The 17348-nt window shown below is 46.7% G+C and overlaps 1 protein-coding gene across 1 annotated transcript; it reads left to right on the top strand.

Moving 5' to 3' along the window:
• The first annotated feature begins 7159 nt into the window (after positions 1-7159).
• CRX (cone-rod homeobox) lies at positions 7160-16022 on the top strand. Its single transcript, XM_006208511.2, has 4 exons — positions 7160-7183; positions 13330-13464; positions 14199-14350; positions 15368-16022. The coding sequence occupies exons 2-4, from the start codon at positions 13365-13367 to the stop codon at positions 16013-16015; spliced, it is 900 nt and encodes a 299-aa protein (XP_006208573.1). The 5' UTR covers positions 7160-7183; positions 13330-13364; the 3' UTR covers positions 16016-16022.
• The last annotated feature ends 1326 nt before the right edge of the window (positions 16023-17348 follow it).

Here is a 17348-nt window from a genome sequence, read left to right as displayed (position 1 = left end):
CCTTGGGGCTCAGCAGTGCGGGGTACAGGCTCCCGCCTGAGCGCGGGAGCTCTGACAGTGAGGCTGAAGGCTCGCATCACCTTGGGGGTGGTCCCTGGAGATAATATGCAGTTGGAGAAACCAAGCCTGAGGGGAGGAAGTCACCTGCTCCAGGTCAGGAAGGAGGTCCTCCAACCATCAGGACCTCCACTTAGAATCCCCAAGTGCTCAGATAGCACCCAGGGCCTCGGGAACAAGCTCTCGAGGAACAATAATCTAGTGAATCCTTCCCACCAGGTAGATCCTGTGCCATCACTATTCCACAGAGGAGGAAACAGGCTCAAAAAAGCAGAGTCCAGGTCCCATCACACACGTCTGCGGCAGAGCCAGGGCTGAGCCAGCACCTTGCCCCCCCAGGCCCGCACCCTCCTGATCACCAAGCTACACAGCCTCCTAGGATGCCCACCGCTGCCCCCCCGAGCTCAGATGTCCATTTCTCAGATGAGGAAACTGAGGCTGAGAGACATTCCGTCAATTCTTGAGGACACGCAGGGGTGAGTGGCACAGCCAGGAATAGAAGCCAGGTATTTCAAGCCCCAGAGCCCTGCCCTTGACTCCCCAAATCTGCCTGGGATCCCCCAAAGCAGGTTGAGGCCAGCCCCTTCCCCTGCACTCACTATACCCTTACTATGCCTATCAAAATACAGAACATTTGCACCACTCGAGAAGTTACCTCAGGTAGTCAATACCCCTTCTCCACTCCACGCAATTGCTTTTTCGGATTTAAAAAAAATTTGCAATTGAATTCACATATCATAAAATTTACCATTCAAACTATGCAACTCAGTGGTGTTTAGTATATTCCCAAGATTGTGCAACCATCACCATGTTCTAATTCCAAAACATCTTCATCATCCCTAAAAGAAATCCTGTCTGTATCCAATAAACAGTCACTGAACATTCTCTATCCATCCACCTCCTCTCTCACCAAGTCCCTGGCAACCGTTTCCAAATTAAAATTTTTTTTTATTCTTGAACTTTGGAATCATATAGTTTGGTATGTGTTTTCCAACACCACCAAGCACATCATCTACCGTGCTATCTACCTGGAGATAGTGTCGGGTTCAAGTTAAGTGCTCAGCCTCATGTGACTGCCCTTCTCTCCCCCTTCAGACACCAATCTCAAGTCCAAGTTGTCGCCTGTGCTCCTGACCGACCAGCCATAAGTCGGAGGCTCTTGCGATCCCCTCCTTGGGTTCCATTAATTTGCTAGAGTGAGCTCACAGACTCAGGAAAACATTTACTCACCAGATGATCATTTTATCATAAAGGGATTTTTTTTGTCTTAAAATTTTTTTTTTCATTTTGAGGGGAGGTAATTAGGTTTCTTTTTTTCCTAATGGAGCTAGTGGGGATTGAACCCAGGACCTCATGCATGCTAAGCAAGCACTCTACCACTGAACTGTACTCTCCCAGCTTTATAAAGGGATTTTAACAGCCAGATGAAGAGATGCATGTGATGAAATCTAAAAGGATCCCCAACGCAGGAGCTTCTGTACCTGTGGAGTTTGGGGTGTGCCACCCTCTCCGTACAGAGATGTGCTCTAGTTCACCAACCTCGAAGCTCTTGGAATTCCATCCTCTCGGGTTTTTATGCAGGTTTTATTACATAGGCATGATTCGTTAAATCCTTGGCTGTTAGCATTTGAACTCAATTTTGAGCTTCTCTCACATCCCAGGAGCAAGTAGGAGGATGGGGAGTGGGAGTGAGGTGGAGGCACAGAAAATTAAATCCTCTAATCCCTTGGTTAGTTTCTCTGGTGATCAGCCCATCCTTTAGTCACCTAGGGCTTTCCAAAGGTTGCCTCTTTAACATAACAAAAGACACCTTTATCCCTCTCATCACAGGAAATTCCAAAGGTTTTAAGAGTTCTGCGCCAGATTGAGACCAGGACCAAAGATATATTTCTTATTATAAAAGTCACAATATCACATGCAGTATGCATTCATTGTGTCTGGTTTCTTTCACTCATCATAAGGTTTTGTGAATCATCCATGATGTTATACATGTAGTAGTTTTTCCTTTTTCATCGCTGAGAAGTATTCCATTTTATGGCTGTGTGACATTCTGTACTTTTACAGCTCAGTAGACATTTGAGTTGTTTTCCATTAGGGACTGATATGAAAAAAAAATGTGAACATTTCTATACAAGTCGTATAGTGGACCTGTTTTCATTTCTCTTGGGTAAATACCTAGAAGTGGATCCACTTATAAGGTTAAATTAATCCATCTTTATAGAAAACCACCAAGCAATTCCTCAGTGGGATTGTACCATTCCATTCCCACCAGAAGGTAGGAGAGTTCTAGTTGCTACACAACCTCACCAACATTTGTGATGTCAGTCTTTTTCATTTTAATCATTTTGGTGTCATGTGTAGTATCTTGTGGTCTTTTTATTTCCCTAATGACAAATAACATTGGACATCTTTTTGTGCACTTAAGGACCATTTGTTTATCTTTTGTGAAGTGTCTCTTCCACCTATTTTATTATCTAGCTGAAGAAATCTTTCTTATGGATTTCGGATATAAGGTCTTTGCCAGCTGTATTGCAAATACTTTCTAACAGACTGTGGCTAGGATTTCCTTTAACTTAATGATTTTTTTTTTTTTTTTGAAAAAAGGGCAGAATTTTCCCATTTTGATTAGACCAATTTATCAATTTTCTATTTCATGGTTACTGCTTTCTGTGTCCTACGAAACCTTTGCTTGCTCCCAGGTCAAGAAAATATTTCTCTTTTTTCCTAGAAGTTTTATACTTTTGCTTTCACATTTAATGATCTCAAATTAATGTTTGTGTATTGTGTGAGGGAGAGAATGAGGTTCTTTTTTTTTTTTTAACGTGGATACCCAGTTGTTCAAGTAGAATTTATTGAAAGAATTCCCTGTTGACTTGCTTCAGCACTTTTGTCAAAAAATCAATTAACCATGCACTAACTTCAGACTATCCTGCAAAGCTACAATTATCAAAACAATATGATACTGGCGCCAAAACAGACACATAGCTCAATGGAACAGAATAGAGAACTCAGAAATAAACCCATGCACTATGGTCAATTAATCTACAACAAAGGAGGCAAGAATATGCAATGGAGGAAAGACAGTCTCTTCAACAAGTGGTGCTGGGAAAACTGGACAGCCACATGTAAAGGAATGAAATTAGAACATTTTCTCACAGCATGTACAAAAATAAACTCGAAATGGATTAAAGACCTCAGTGTAAGGTCAGAAACCATAAAATTCCCAGAAAAGAACAGGCAGAACACTCTTTGACATAAATTGTGTGTGTGTGTGTGTGTGTATATTTATCTATTTTTTTACCAATCTCCTAAGGTAAAGGAAATAAAAGCAAAAATAAACACATGGGACCTAGTTAAACTTAAAAACTTTTTCACAGCAAAAGAAACCACTGGCAGAACAAAAGACAGCCTACTGAATGGGAGAAAATATTTGCAAATGATATGACTGATAAGGGGTTAATATCCAAAATATATAAACAGCTTACATAACTCAATATCAAAAAACCAAACAACCTGATTAAAAAATGAGCAGAAGAGCCAAAGACATTTTTCCAAAGACGACATACAGTTGGCCAACAGGAACATGAAAAGATACTCAACATCTCTAAACGACAATGAGACATCACCTCATACCTGTCAAAATGGGTATCATCAAAAAGACCACAAATAACAAATGCTGGTGAGGATGTGGAGGAAAGGGAACCCTAGTACATTGTTGGTGGGAACAACCAGCAATGGATAACAGTGTGGAGGTTCCTCAAAAAACTGAAAACAGAACCACTGTATGATCCAGCAATTCCACTCCTGGGTACACGAATAACAGAGGAAAACAAAAGCCACTAATTCAAAAGGATACATGCACCCCAATGTTCATAGCAGACTTATTTACAATAGCCAAGATGTGGAAGCAACCCAAGCGTCCATCAACAGGCGAGTGGATAAGAAAGGTGTGATTGATATATATATATATATACAACTCAGCCATAAAAAAGAAAGGAATTTTGCCACGTGCAACAACATGGGTTGGACTTGGAGGGTACTATGCTTAGTGAACTAAGTCAGACGGAGAAAGAAAAATACGGTATGATATCACTTCATGTGGAATCCAAAAAATAAAACGAACTAGTGAATATAACAAAAAAGAAACAGACTCATAGATTTTGAGAACAAAATCGTGGTTACCAGTGGGGAGAGGAAGGGGGGAGGAGCAAGCTAAGGGTAAAGAATTAGGAGGTATAAACTACTATGTACCAGATACATAAGCTACCAGGATGCATTGTACAGCACAGGGACTGTAGCCAACATTTTATAATCACTTTAAGTGGAGTATAATCTATGAAATTTTTGAATCACTATGGTGTACACCTGAAACTCATATAATATTGTAAATCAACTATACCTCAATAAAAAGGTAATCATTATATTATTATCACACTTTTAAAAAAAAATCAATTGACCATAAAGGTTTGGTCAATTTTTGACCCGTCTCTTCTCTCTTACCAATCTATTTGTTTATTCTTATGTAAATCACACTGTCTATATTCTTGTAGCATGACAATAAGTTTTGAAGTTAGGTAGTAGCAGTCCTCAACTTCTTTTTTTTCTCCAAAATTGTTTTGACTATTCCAGATTCTTGGAATTTTCATATTGATTTTTGAATCAGCTTGTCAGTTTCTACAAAAACAGCCTTCCGAGATTTTGACTGGGATTGCAGTGAGTCTAGAGATGCGTTTGAGCAGAACTGACACCTTAACAACAGTGAGTCTTCCAATCTATGAACATGGTATAGTTGTCCTCCCGTATCCACGGGAGATTGGTTCCCGGACTCCCTCACTCACCCCTAGATACCAAAATTTGAAGATGCTCAGATCCCTTATATAAAATGGTGCAGTGTTTGCATGTAACCTCCTGTGTACTTTACATCATCTCTAGATTACTTACAATATCTATACAATGTAAACACTATGTAAATAGTTGTAAATACAGTGTAAAGGCTATGTAAATAGTTGCTGGCACATAACAAATTCAGGTTTTGCTTTCTGTATCTTTTTTCTCCCCAAAGTTTTTGATCCTGAGTTGGTTGAGTCTGTGGATTCGGAACCCATTGATCCAGAGGGACGATTGTCTATGTCACTCCGGACTTAAGCCTTCTCTGATTTCTCCCAGCAGCGTTTTGTAGTTTTCAGCTGGACCATTACCTGAAAGAAGAGATGACAGGATTTACAGATCAGTTGGATGCTGGGGGAGGTGAGGAAAAAGGAGAAGGCAAGGCTGATTGCCAGGGTTGTCTCCTGAGTCACCCACTGCCTGTAGATGAGAAAAGAAAGCAAGTTGCCTCAGGGGCGGAGGAACCTAGATTTCGACTCAGCTTAATTGACCCCAGGGCCACGTGCTGACCTGACACTCACCTCTTCACACCCTCCCAAGCCTGGTGGGCTTCTGAGCCCAGAGCCAATGGGTGGGAAAATTCAGAGGTGGTGAAGTGGACAGCTGACACCTTCTCCTGGGGAGCCTTCGAGGATCTGTTTTCTCTTCCTCCCCTCCCATGGCCAACTTTCCTTCGCTGCTCTGGTGGGCCAGGAGGGTCGGTTATGGGACTGGTCCCCCAAGAGTAGCCTTTTGACTGGTCACTGAGGGCCAGGCGGCCCTTCCCTCTCTCCCTGTCATCCTTGGCTCTTCAAGCTAATGAGACCGGCCCTGATTCCCCAGCCCTGCTGCTGGCCTTAATCTCTTCTAGCAGGGGGTTGGGGGGGGTTGAAGGAAGAAAGGGCCCCTTATGGTGAGACACAATGACCCAGCCACAAGGCGGGATTACCACGGTCTCAGGCACGTAGGTGTGTGCGCCTGCGTTTTCGGGTATATGGCGATGGAGGACAGACCCATGTGGGGCCAGGAGCTCAGGGAGGTGTTAATATCCAGAGACACACACACCCACAGAGGGGCAGAGAGAAGAAAACACAGAGGGAGACAGTCAGAAGTACAGAGCAAGAGCGGCTCCCAGATAGGGAGAAGAGAAGGAAGGCGAATGAAGCTAGAAGGAAAGAAAGCAAGAATCAGAGGGAGAGGCAGGGAGAGAGAGAAAGAAACAGGAACAGAGATTGGAGCTTAAGAGGTTGCATAAAGGACAGAGGTACTGAGAGGGGGATGCTGAAGTTGCAGGGAGAGGTGGACAGACAGGGAGACCAGGACAGTGACACACAGAGGCCAAAACCAAAATAGAGTCACAGAGAGAGAGAGAGGATGAGAGATAGACGAGAGACCAAGACAGAAAGACGCATACATCAATAAAGACCAGGACAGAGGGACCCAGAGATGGAGGAGGAGAGAGGGGCATGCTGGCAGACCAGCAGAAGTGGCAGAGCCTGAGGCTCAAAGAAAAAAGAAACGGAGTCACAAAGACCCCAAACAAAGACCAAGGGTGTGGAGGGAGGGAGAGCTGGAGGTGTGACGACAGAGGGAGAGAGAGAGGGGGGAGAGAGCTGGAGTAGAGGAAGTGGGGGAAGTTGTTGGAAACAAGAGTGATAGAACCAGAAATTGACACATTGTAACTGACTGTACTTCAATTAAAAAAAAAAGAAAAGAAACAAGAGTGATAGAAGCTGAGGCAAAGAAAGAGGAAAAAAGGAAACAGGGAGAGACAAGAGTGGGGGACCCAGGAGAGGGAGCCAGAAGCCCTGTGCCCCTTGTCTTTTGAGAGATCTCTTAGGAACACCCAACATTTTCCCTTCCTCTTTGATGGCGCGATAGCCAAAGCTAGAGGGACACAGGTTAGACCTAAGGAAGGACTTCCCCGAGGAGTGGGTGCTCGTGGTCACAGGCAGAAGCTGGGCCTCCCTTCCCCATCAGCTCTAATTGCTAAGATGTCCTGGGGTGGGGGAAGAGGAAGGGATTAGGCAGACGGGGCCCCCTCCCCCCTCCCTGCCAATGTCACCTCCTGGCGCCCAGTCGAGTCCCCCACCCGCGGCCAGGATTACCCTCCCAGATCCAGGCCACGGCAAATGACATCACTCCCAGCCAGGGTTTAAAATCTCCCCATGTGAGGGGACCCGTTTCCTTCAGCCCGTGCTCTCTGACCACTCTGTCCAGGACCCGGGTGCCAGGAGAGCCCCGTCCCTATTTTCTGAAGGTGAGCGTCTGTGGGAGCAGCGGAGGGGACGGAGGTAGGGGAAATGAGAGAGGGGACATGACGGGTCGGTGGTGGGTTTATTTTATTCATGGCTGTGTTTTCAGTGTCTGGCACCGGGGCTGGTGAGGAGTGTATGATGTCTGCTGAATAATTACACATGGACCAGAGTGTCCATCCTGATGTTTGGGGAAACAGGGCAGGCTGTGACTGCAGCAGGGGGCAGTGGGGGGCGCAGACAGGGGAGCTGGCCCATGGCCTGGGGGCACTGGAGGATTCAGGGGCAGCTGGATGGGGAGGTGACAGGACCAAGCTCTCCAGCTTCCGGGGCTAGCGTATCTCACACCTTGAAGGCAACTTCCTAGCACATCTCTCTGTTGTATTTGCTTTAAAATTGACCGCAGCCTGAAACTTTCTCTTCATCTGTGCACTTCTCCACTCACTGCTGGTCTCTCCCACTGAACCTGGATTTCCTCCCAGTGCCTGGCATGTGGTTGGAGTGCTTACATATTAGTTGAATAGATGGATGGATGGATGACAGAAATAGAATTGGAGAGACACATGGGAGGGAGGAAGGGTAGCCTCTGAGATGCTCAAGGTGGCTGGGAATGCCTGACTTGGGGGTTGCTATGCTGGCGAATTGGTTACTTGGGGACCTCGCCGCCCCCAGAGGCTCTGGCTTTCCCCACGTCCTGTCTCGGGGAGTGAGCCTGAAACACAGCTCCTTGTCTCCTGGGTGGCAGAGCCAACAGGGGCCATGGAGCTCTGACAAATGAGGGCCTTGGACGTGGATGAGCTGAGGGAATCTTGCCAGGGCTGACGTGGAGCCACATGGGTCTCTGTGAGGTCATTGTGTGCCTTGGTTTCCTCATCTGCAGAGTGGAGACAATGACAGGTTGCCCCAATGATCCAGTCAGATGAGCCACGGGAAGCCCATGTCACAGGCTTGGCCTGCAGTGAGTGCAGGGGAGGGAGCTGGCCTCATCCTGCTTTGGGGGATCCTGGGTAGATTTGGGGAGTTAAGGGCAGGGCTCTGGGGCTTGAAATACCTGGCTTCTATTCCTGGCTGTGCCACTCACCCTTGTGTGTCCTCGAGAATTGACGGAATGTCTCTCAGCCTCAGTTTCCTCATCTGAGAAATGGACATCTGAGCTCGGTGGGGCAGCGGTGGGCCTCCTAGGAGGCTGTGTAGCTTGGTGATCAGGAGGGTGTGGGCCTGGGGGGCAGGTGCTGGCTCAGCCCTGGCTCTGCCACCGACGTGTGTGATGGGACCTGGACTCTGCTTCTCTGAGCCTCAGTTTCCTCCTCTATAGACACCAGCCTCCTTCTGGCCCCACTGGTTGGTCCCCAAGGCGGGGGTGGTGACCTTCTTGGCTCCACCATTTGGGATTATGAAACATCACTGCCTTGAAATTCACCTGGCAGGATGATGAAGGGTTGCTGTCACGCTCACTGTAAACTCTCAGTGAAAAGTAGACATTGTAGTCATTGTCTGTGCTCCTGGAGATCGGACACACAGCCTGTGCAGGGGGGAGAGGTTCCGGAAGCCCTGATACCATCAGCTGCCTCATCTTGTTGCCAAGTCCAAGATAGACTTTGATGGGTGTCCGATGTCATTTTTGTTCTCATTCTTTGCTGACGTCTTGTCCACCAAGTGCCTTATTGGATGTCTGAGGAGCAGTCAATCCCTCAGTCTTGAAGGTCATTGTCACTGTCTTGGAGGTCATTATCATTATCAGTTGCTAGATTTTGGTCAAGCACCTTCCTCCCCCCTGAGGCTCAGATTCCCTGCCTGTAGGGTGGAATCATCCCAGTGAGAGAATTCTAGGCTCTCCTGGAAGACCAACCCTTATCCTGATGCAGATTCATGGTGAAGACAATAGAAGAGAGGGCTCTTGTTCTAAGCCCTGCAAATTTCCCTAGCCAGGCAAGTTCACAAGCTTCCCTGTTTCCTCTCTCTCTGGAAGTTCTGATGAAACATCCTCACTTCTTGGAGAAGAGGGAGAGGACAGAGGGAACCCAGGCTGGGGGCTGGGAGGACAGGGCTTCGAGGAGTGCTGTTGGGATCATGGGTCCCCATTCACAGCCTGTGAGTGACCCTGGGCAGGTCACAGTGCCTGAGCCTGAAGATGTTCTCATCTGTAAAACATAACAGGAGTACAGTCTCTATCTCCCAAGGCTGTGCTGAGGACCCAATGCCGTCCTGCTTTGAGAAGGCTTGTGTATTGGTTACCTGAGGCTGTGTAACAAGTGGTCTCCAAACTTAGCGGCTGAAAACAATAAATATGTATGGATTTCGTGGTTTCTGAGGTCCCAGAAATCCAGGAACAGTGTCCCTGGATGATTCTGGCTCTGGGTCTCTTAAGCTTTTGTCTTCAGAGGTCAACTGGGGGCTGCTGCCACTTGAAAGCTTGGGTGAAGGTGGAGAATCTGTTTCCCTGTTGGTTCATTCCCATGGCTGTTGGCAGGAGGCCTCAGTTCTTGCCACACAGACTGCTCCATAGGACTGCTCAAGCATCCTTATAGCAGGGCGGCTGCTTTCCTAGAAAGAGGGCCAGGCTCTGGAGTCATGGTCATTTTCACAATATCCTATTGGTTGCACACGCAGCCCTACTCAGTGGGAGGGACCACTCAAGGGTGTGAATAGACCACTTGATTTTCAGGATGTCTGTTGTTTTTATTTTTATGATTATTATCAGCACTGAGCCTCCCCATGCCCTTCCTATTGGGTCCTACATAAACTTAGTCCATTTTCCACCTTGAGCACTCTGCTCCGGTCACACTCAGCATCTTGTTTCTCCTCCTGAGACAAAATGATTCCAGCCTCCAGATCTTTGCGCCGCTGTTCCTCCTTCCTGGAGACCTCTACCCCGAGATCTTCCTGTGGCTGATATGAAATCTCTCACTTTGTAGCTCCCAAGTCACCTCCTTAGAGAAAGAGAGGTCTTCCCTGATCATTCACCTCAATTAGATGCCATACCATCAACCCAAGCCCTGTCACTATCCTATCACCCCATTTAATTTTCCTCAGAGTTCTTGAAACTCTCTGAAAGCCGTTCGATGTTCTAAAAAATCGATTTCCTTGTTCACTGTCCATTTCTCTGACCGGAGCCTGGAATTTCAACCCCACGAGAAGAGAAATGCTGTGTGTCTTATTTCTTACTGTAATCCCTAGTTCCTAGAGTATGGTAAGTGCTCAAAAACTATTTGCTGAATGGACCATAGAAGTTCACTTTATGGTCAAAGGCATTCTCCCTACCAAGTGAGGTTTTTTTAAAAAAATTATTTTTTAATTGAAGTGTAGTCGATTTACAATGTTAATTTCAGGTGTACAGCAAAGTGATTTATATATATATATATACACACACACACATGTATATACACACACACACATATATATAGTCTTTTCCATTACAGCCCACGTGAGGGTTGAGAAGGACACAGCAGTGAGAGAAGGGGCAGGAGCTAAAATAAATGCCATCTATTTTTAAAGCTTTTATTTGCTTTTCAAATATTTATTGGGTGTGCTGGGGCCACCTTAGGGGCTGAAACATTCTTAGCCTCTGTTCACGGATAGCTGACAGAACTGGGGGAGAGAGACAGGTAAACAAACTCATAAATATGTCATATTTAGGATGTGTGATGTCCTGAAAAACAAAAGAAAGAAAATGTGTGTGTGTGTGTGTGTGTGTGAGAGACAGAGAGAGAGAGAGGTCCTGTTTAGGGTGCGAGATGCCTTTCCCGGGAAGTCATGTTTGAGCTGTGACCTGGAGAAGGAGAAGGGGCTAGTTAGCTGGCGAGAGGGGCTCTGGCTGGGGGAGTGGCATTCCTGGCTCGGAAAAGCTTACTGCAAGTGTCCCGAGAGGCTGAGAGTTCTCCTGAGTCTATCTTAACTAGGGCGATAGGGAGCCCTGGGGAGGTTCTCTCTCTCTTTCTCTAATAGAGCGCGTTGTAATTTTTGTTGTTGAAAAGGTAACATACACACTTATGGTTAAAAAGTAATCTGGTACAGCACAGGGAACTATGTTCAATATCTTGTAATAACCTTTAATGGAAAAGAATATGAAAGCGAACATATGTATGTATATGCATGGCTGGGACACTGTGCTGTGCACCAGAAATTGATACACTGTAACTGACGTTACTTCAAAAAAGTTAAAAAAAAAAAGCAATCCAAACTATAAAAGCAAGGGGTGGATATAGCATAGCTCCCTAGAGGCAGCCACTTTTACTGTATGTTGTGACTTTCCTGGGAATTTTCTGTGCATATACAGACACATATTTATATAAATATGTAAATAAGTAAATATCACTGCCTTGTTTTAAAAATCACAATTAGTAGCATACTTTGCACACTGTTCAGTGTATCTATGGAATGTATATTTCTTTGAATATCATATATATGTACATATAATTTGGTAATATATAATAGCTGATACACATACACACACACCCTTTTTGTCAAAGGCTAATAAAAAAATTAAAAGCCTGACTCTTAGGCACATGGATTATTCCACAGGTTTAAGATTTATTTAAGCCATGAATGAGGGAACCAGCTGTTTCAAAGAAATTGAGGAACAGGGGTTAATACCGTTATTCAGGAAAGGCATGCTGGTAAAAGTTGGTCAGGCTAGATACGAAACTAGATCAAATCCTCCAAGGGAGCAAAATAGTAACCTTTAGGTTATCTTTTCTACCAGAGAGAAATCATTTGCAACTGTTGTGATTTACCTTGTCAGAGTCTGGACAGGAAATGATAGAGAGTTGATAGAGAAACTGAACAAAGGTATAGCCTTCTAGAAAAGGAAACAATGCTTGCCTGCCAGACAAGTCTCCAGGATGATCTGGATGTCATCCTTTTGTCTCATTACTAAGTTTAGGATAATCTTCGTTAACTGTATACTTAAGATCTTTTGAAATCCGTTCATAGAAAGCAGCCTTATGCTAAAAAAAAAAAATTTCTTTATCCTTATGCTTTTTAACGACTTTGTAGTATTCCCTTGCATAGATGTACCGTAATCTTAACATAACTTAACTTGATTTACATAATTTACTTACTGTGTCCCCTTTGGTGGACATATAGGCTGCTTCCACATTTTGGTGATTACAAATATACTGCATTAAAAATCGTAGTGTAAAGTCTGTGCAAGCATCTGTTTGCAAATAATCATGATCACCCACAGTTTTGTAGCACTTACTGTATGTCAAGGTGCTATTTTAAGCACCTGATGCACATTAATGCATTTAACCCTCACATCAGCCTAAAGGTGTAAGTGTTATTTTCAATTCCATTTTCTGATGAGGTGACTGAGACACACATTGAAGGCCAACTGCTGGGACCAAGGAAAGATGGCATTTTTCTTTGGTAAACGTTTCCAATTTACTCCATCCACACTACCACTGACCTGACGCAGGCAGCGCCTGTTTCTCCACTCTGAAGCCAGCCCTGGAGTTCTCAAGCTTCTTCGATCTTTGCCAACCTCATAAGTCAATGACGGTTGTGGAAGATCATCACTTGCTGTTGTTTTAATGTGACTCTCCCTTGGGGTGACCCACGATCTCGATTTGTCAGGGATTCTTCCATATTTGGCACTAAAATCCCCCATCTCTAGAAATCCCTCCCTCCCAGGCAGACTGGGACAGCTGGTCACCCTACTGTCCGTGATTCTGTGTAAGGCTGAAATTCTTTTTTGAGGTCATAAGAAAAAGAAAAAGATCTTGGAGAGGGGAGTGACAGAGTAAGTTATTTAATTTTTTGCTTTTTTTGGGTAAGGGGATGTAATTAGGTTTATTTATTTATTTTTAATGGAAGCTCTGGGGATTGAACCCAGGACCTCATGCATGCTAGGCATCCACTCTACCACTGAGCTATATATACCCTTCCCTTAAATAAGATTTCTTAAAGGATGGAGTAGGAATAAGAGTTTCCATTTAGGATGCTCCTTACAGATTCCACTCTTTGCTTTACAAAGTGTCAATGAAGCTGTGACGATCTTAAGCAGAGAGCCATTTTCTAGGTGGGGAAACTGAGGCACAGAGAGAGGAGATAAAATACCTAAGGTCACATACCCAAGAAGAGACAGAGGCAGGGTTTGAACCAGATGGTGATAAACTGGGGAGTGTTTGAGTACCCCCTCCTTCTCTTGCAGGCCCACCAGCCTGGGCCGCAGCATCCCCGAAGATCATGATGGCGTATATGAACCCGGGGCCCCACTATTCCGTCAACGCCTTGGCCCTGAGTGGCCCCAGTGTGGATCTGATGCACCAAGCTGTGTCCTACCCAAGTGAGTCCAGTCCTTCTCCTTGCCACCCCAGGCTGACCCCCCATCTTCTGGGGACCTCTGGGGTCCTTTGCCCTCAGGAAGAAGATGGGCACTTATAGGGGTGACGTCAGGGTCATACACCAGTCAAATGTGTTTGTCTGCAAATACAAAACACTATTCCATGTTTCCTAGGGATACAGGCAAGCATATGGCCATTCACAGAAATTTAGGGTAGTGGTTCCCTCTGGGGTGTGGGAGGGGAAGCGATCTGGAAGGGGAACTAGGAGTCCCATCTGTTAGCAATGCTTTATTTCTCAGAGAGGTGAGCACTCTGTTTTTGGTGGCATTATTCTTCAACTGTTTTTAGCTTTTTAAATTTTATTAAGTTGACCGTTACGGACCTGCCTCTTTTGTAGGCTGCCTATCCATAAATGATTGGCTACCCAAAATGTCCTGTTTAACTGAATATGTCTTAGTGCATAAAAAATTTCAGAAAAGAAATAAAAACCAAACTTACATAGCTAAAGCTAGTTCTCCTAGGGGTGAGGCATGAGCCCCAAAATGACAGGCCAAGGAGAACCCCATTTCCCAGGGGCACAGGGTGAGTTCAGGGAATGGGCACCCCCTTCGTTTGGGCAAATGAACACTCAGAAGGGATATCTCGGCATACCGCGCACCTTTAGGACCTCACACCAGCAGAGGATGGGAATGGGCCCAGGTCACCTGAAGGTCTCATTTTCCTGTCCCTGCCCCAGGCGCCCCGAGGAAGCAGCGGCGAGAACGGACCACCTTCACCCGGAGCCAGCTGGAGGAGCTGGAGGCTCTGTTCGCCAAGACTCAGTACCCGGATGTGTATGCCCGCGAGGAGGTGGCTCTGAAGATCAATCTGCCAGAGTCCAGGGTTCAGGTGGGATGTTCTGGTCTTGGACCTCCCCTGGCCCTTCCTGGGACCCAGAGTGGAGGGAGGAGGGAGAGGTCACAGAGTAACAGCCAAAGTCAAAAAGGCCTCTCATAATCCCTTGCCCCCAGTGTTTCGCTAGCTTCCTCTCTTATGCTCCCACCCAGTCTTATTCCGCTCCGCCCTCTCTGCCCCCGGTTCTTCCTCTGACACGCCCACCAAGCACACTCCTGCCTCAGGACCTTTGCACTCCCTCTTCCCTCTACCTGGAAGGTATATTCCCCATCACCTCGTTCAAGTCTTTGTTCACCAACCAATCAGATCACCTTGCCAGTCAATGAGCCCTTAACATTAAACCTTTCCCCACCTCCCCTTATCCTGCTCAGAGGGTTTTTCTATCGAATTTATCATCTAAAAACACCATGTGATAACTTACTGTGTATTTGTAATCTGTCTGTCTCAACTAGAGTGGCAGCTTCACTGGTATGTCCCCAAAGTAGCAGAAGACTGTTCATCATGATTATTAGCTGATGGATGGATAAATGTATGTATGTGTGATTGCATGTTTGTGTGTATGTACATATGATTAGATGGATGAATGTATATATGTCTGATTGTATGTGTGTGAATGATTAGATGAATTGATGAATGAATATAAATATATGTATGTTTGTATCCTGTATGATAGTATGTGCGTACATATGGTTGGATGGATGAATGTGTGTATGTATGTATGACTATGTATGCATGATTGTACATAGGTGCATCTGATTGTGTGTGTCTGTGTGTGTGTGTACAGTTGTATGGGTGTGTGACTGCATGTAGGTGCATCTGGTTGTACGCATGTGTGTGTATGCACGGATGTATGACGGGTGGATTAATAGTGTCCCATAACCGACGGCAGGGTGCAGAGGTCTGGCTCTGGCGTGTCTCACCAGTCAGCATCCTCGTTCGCGGGCACCGCGGAGGCTCTCCTGGGCCTCCTCCTCACCCCCCCGCCCCGATCATCTGCCCTCGCACCCCCAGGTCTGGTTCAAGAACCGCAGGGCTAAGTGCCGGCAGCAGCGGCAGCAGCGGCAGCAGCAGCAGCAGCCGCCGGGGGCGCAAGCCAAGGCCCGTCCTGCCAAGAGGAAGGCAGGCACGTCTCCAAGGTCCTCCACGGACGTCTGTCCAGACCCCCTGGGCATCTCAGATTCCTACAGCCCCCCTCTCCCCGGCCCGGCGGGCTCCCCCACCGCGGCAGTGGCGACCGTGTCCATCTGGAGTCCGGCCTCGGAGTCCCCCTTGCCCGAGGCGCAGCGGGCCGGGCTGGTGGCCTCGGGCCCTTCCCTGACCTCAGCGCCCTATGCCATGACCTACGCTCCCGCCCCTGCTTTCTGCTCTTCCCCCTCAGCCTACGGGTCGCCCAGCTCCTACTTCAGTGGCCTGGACCCCTACCTTTCTCCCATGGTGCCCCAGCTGGGAGGTCCGGCTCTCAGTCCTCTTTCTGGCCCCTCCGTGGGGCCCTCCCTGACCCAGTCCCCCACCTCCCTGTCAGGCCAGAGCTATGGCACCTACAGCCCCGTGGACAGCTTAGAATTCAAGGACCCCACAGGCACCTGGAAGTTCACCTACAACCCCATGGACGCCCTGGACTACAAGGATCAGAGTGCCTGGAAGTTTCAGATCTTGTAGAAGATACCTCCTCCATCTCTCTCCACCTCTTGTCCAAGCTGCCTCCCTGCACATTGTCTCCACCTGCCCTGGGGCGGCACCCCTGATCAAGCGGCAGGAGCTGGCCACCCTTCCGAAGGCCGTGGCCTCTTTGGCTCCAGTACCGCTCAGCCCAGCACAGTCCACCCATTTCCTTCCAGGGACAGAGGCCCCTCCGTCTCCCGGGTCGCCCCATAGGTCTTAGTCATTCTCTCCACCCCAACACCGTTTCGTACGGATTTCAAACCCCGAGCCCCAGACTCCAGAAACTGGTGCTGAGAATTTGCCCCAAGACAATATTAAACCACATTTGCGGTTGACTGGGGGGTAATGTTAAGGTCAGAATCACGGTGCCCTTGAACCAGCAGGTCGGTGGGCTCAATTCCTTAACTTTCCATTTGGGACACTTCTTTAGCATATGAGTAGAGATCCTTCTAGAAATTCCAAAGACAGACTTTACAAAGCCCCGTGATGGAACCTTAGGCCAATTATGCAGCGAAGTTCAGAAATTCACTCGGCAATTTTACAGATCTCACAAATGCCAGGTTTACATGGTAGGTTTAGGGGGCTCTTTGATATTTATCTATATACATATATATATATTTTTCTTTTTCTTCTTAGTTTCTTCTTAAAGACAATTCGTTATTCATTCATTCATTCAGACATTGGGAAGGGGAATATTTGGTAGGAGAATGAAAGGCAACTTGTCTGTTTCATGTCTTCTTTTTTCTTTCTTTTGTTTTAGCATTTTCTAAAGATGAACTTCACCCAGACATTGGGGGAATTGGGGTTGCTGTGTGGGGAGCACCAGCTATAGTTGTGGGCATGGCAAAGAGAAGAGGAGGCGGCCATCTGTAAATACACAAGAGGCAGGGGTGGGCTGAGAGAAATGATTTGGGGGCAGCCCCACATCCCCAAACGCACATCCCCTCCTGTAGATTTTTTCTGTTTCCTGTTTCAATGATGGGATCGGACAATAAATAGAGCTTGGCCTGAGGAAGTTCTCCTGGGGCAGTACCGTATTTCTGTCACTGCCATCTGACCCACAGCCACAGAGACAAGCACTGTGGGCATTTTAAGAAGGATTCAGGCATTTTGACACTCCTGGAAGTTTGGTGCTTTGGCCCCTGCCTCCTCAGGGTCTGGGCTCTCCAAGGAAGAGGAAACCCTGATTCGTAATGTTTGCCTATTTCCGTGGTGTAAATACTCCCACTATGGCTGAGACTTCAAGGCGGCCAAGCTGAGGTCCCTGAACTTGGAGTTGGGAAGAGACACTTGCAATCTGTGCTCACAAGCCAAGACCAGCTGGCTCCGG

The sequence above is a fragment of the Vicugna pacos genome, chromosome 9, assembly GCF_048564905.1.
Source record: "Vicugna pacos chromosome 9, VicPac4, whole genome shotgun sequence".
NCBI lineage: Eukaryota > Metazoa > Chordata > Mammalia > Artiodactyla > Camelidae > Vicugna > Vicugna pacos.
The sequence above is the reverse complement of the archived record's forward strand: the minus strand, read 5'-3'. Positions and strand labels throughout refer to the sequence as shown.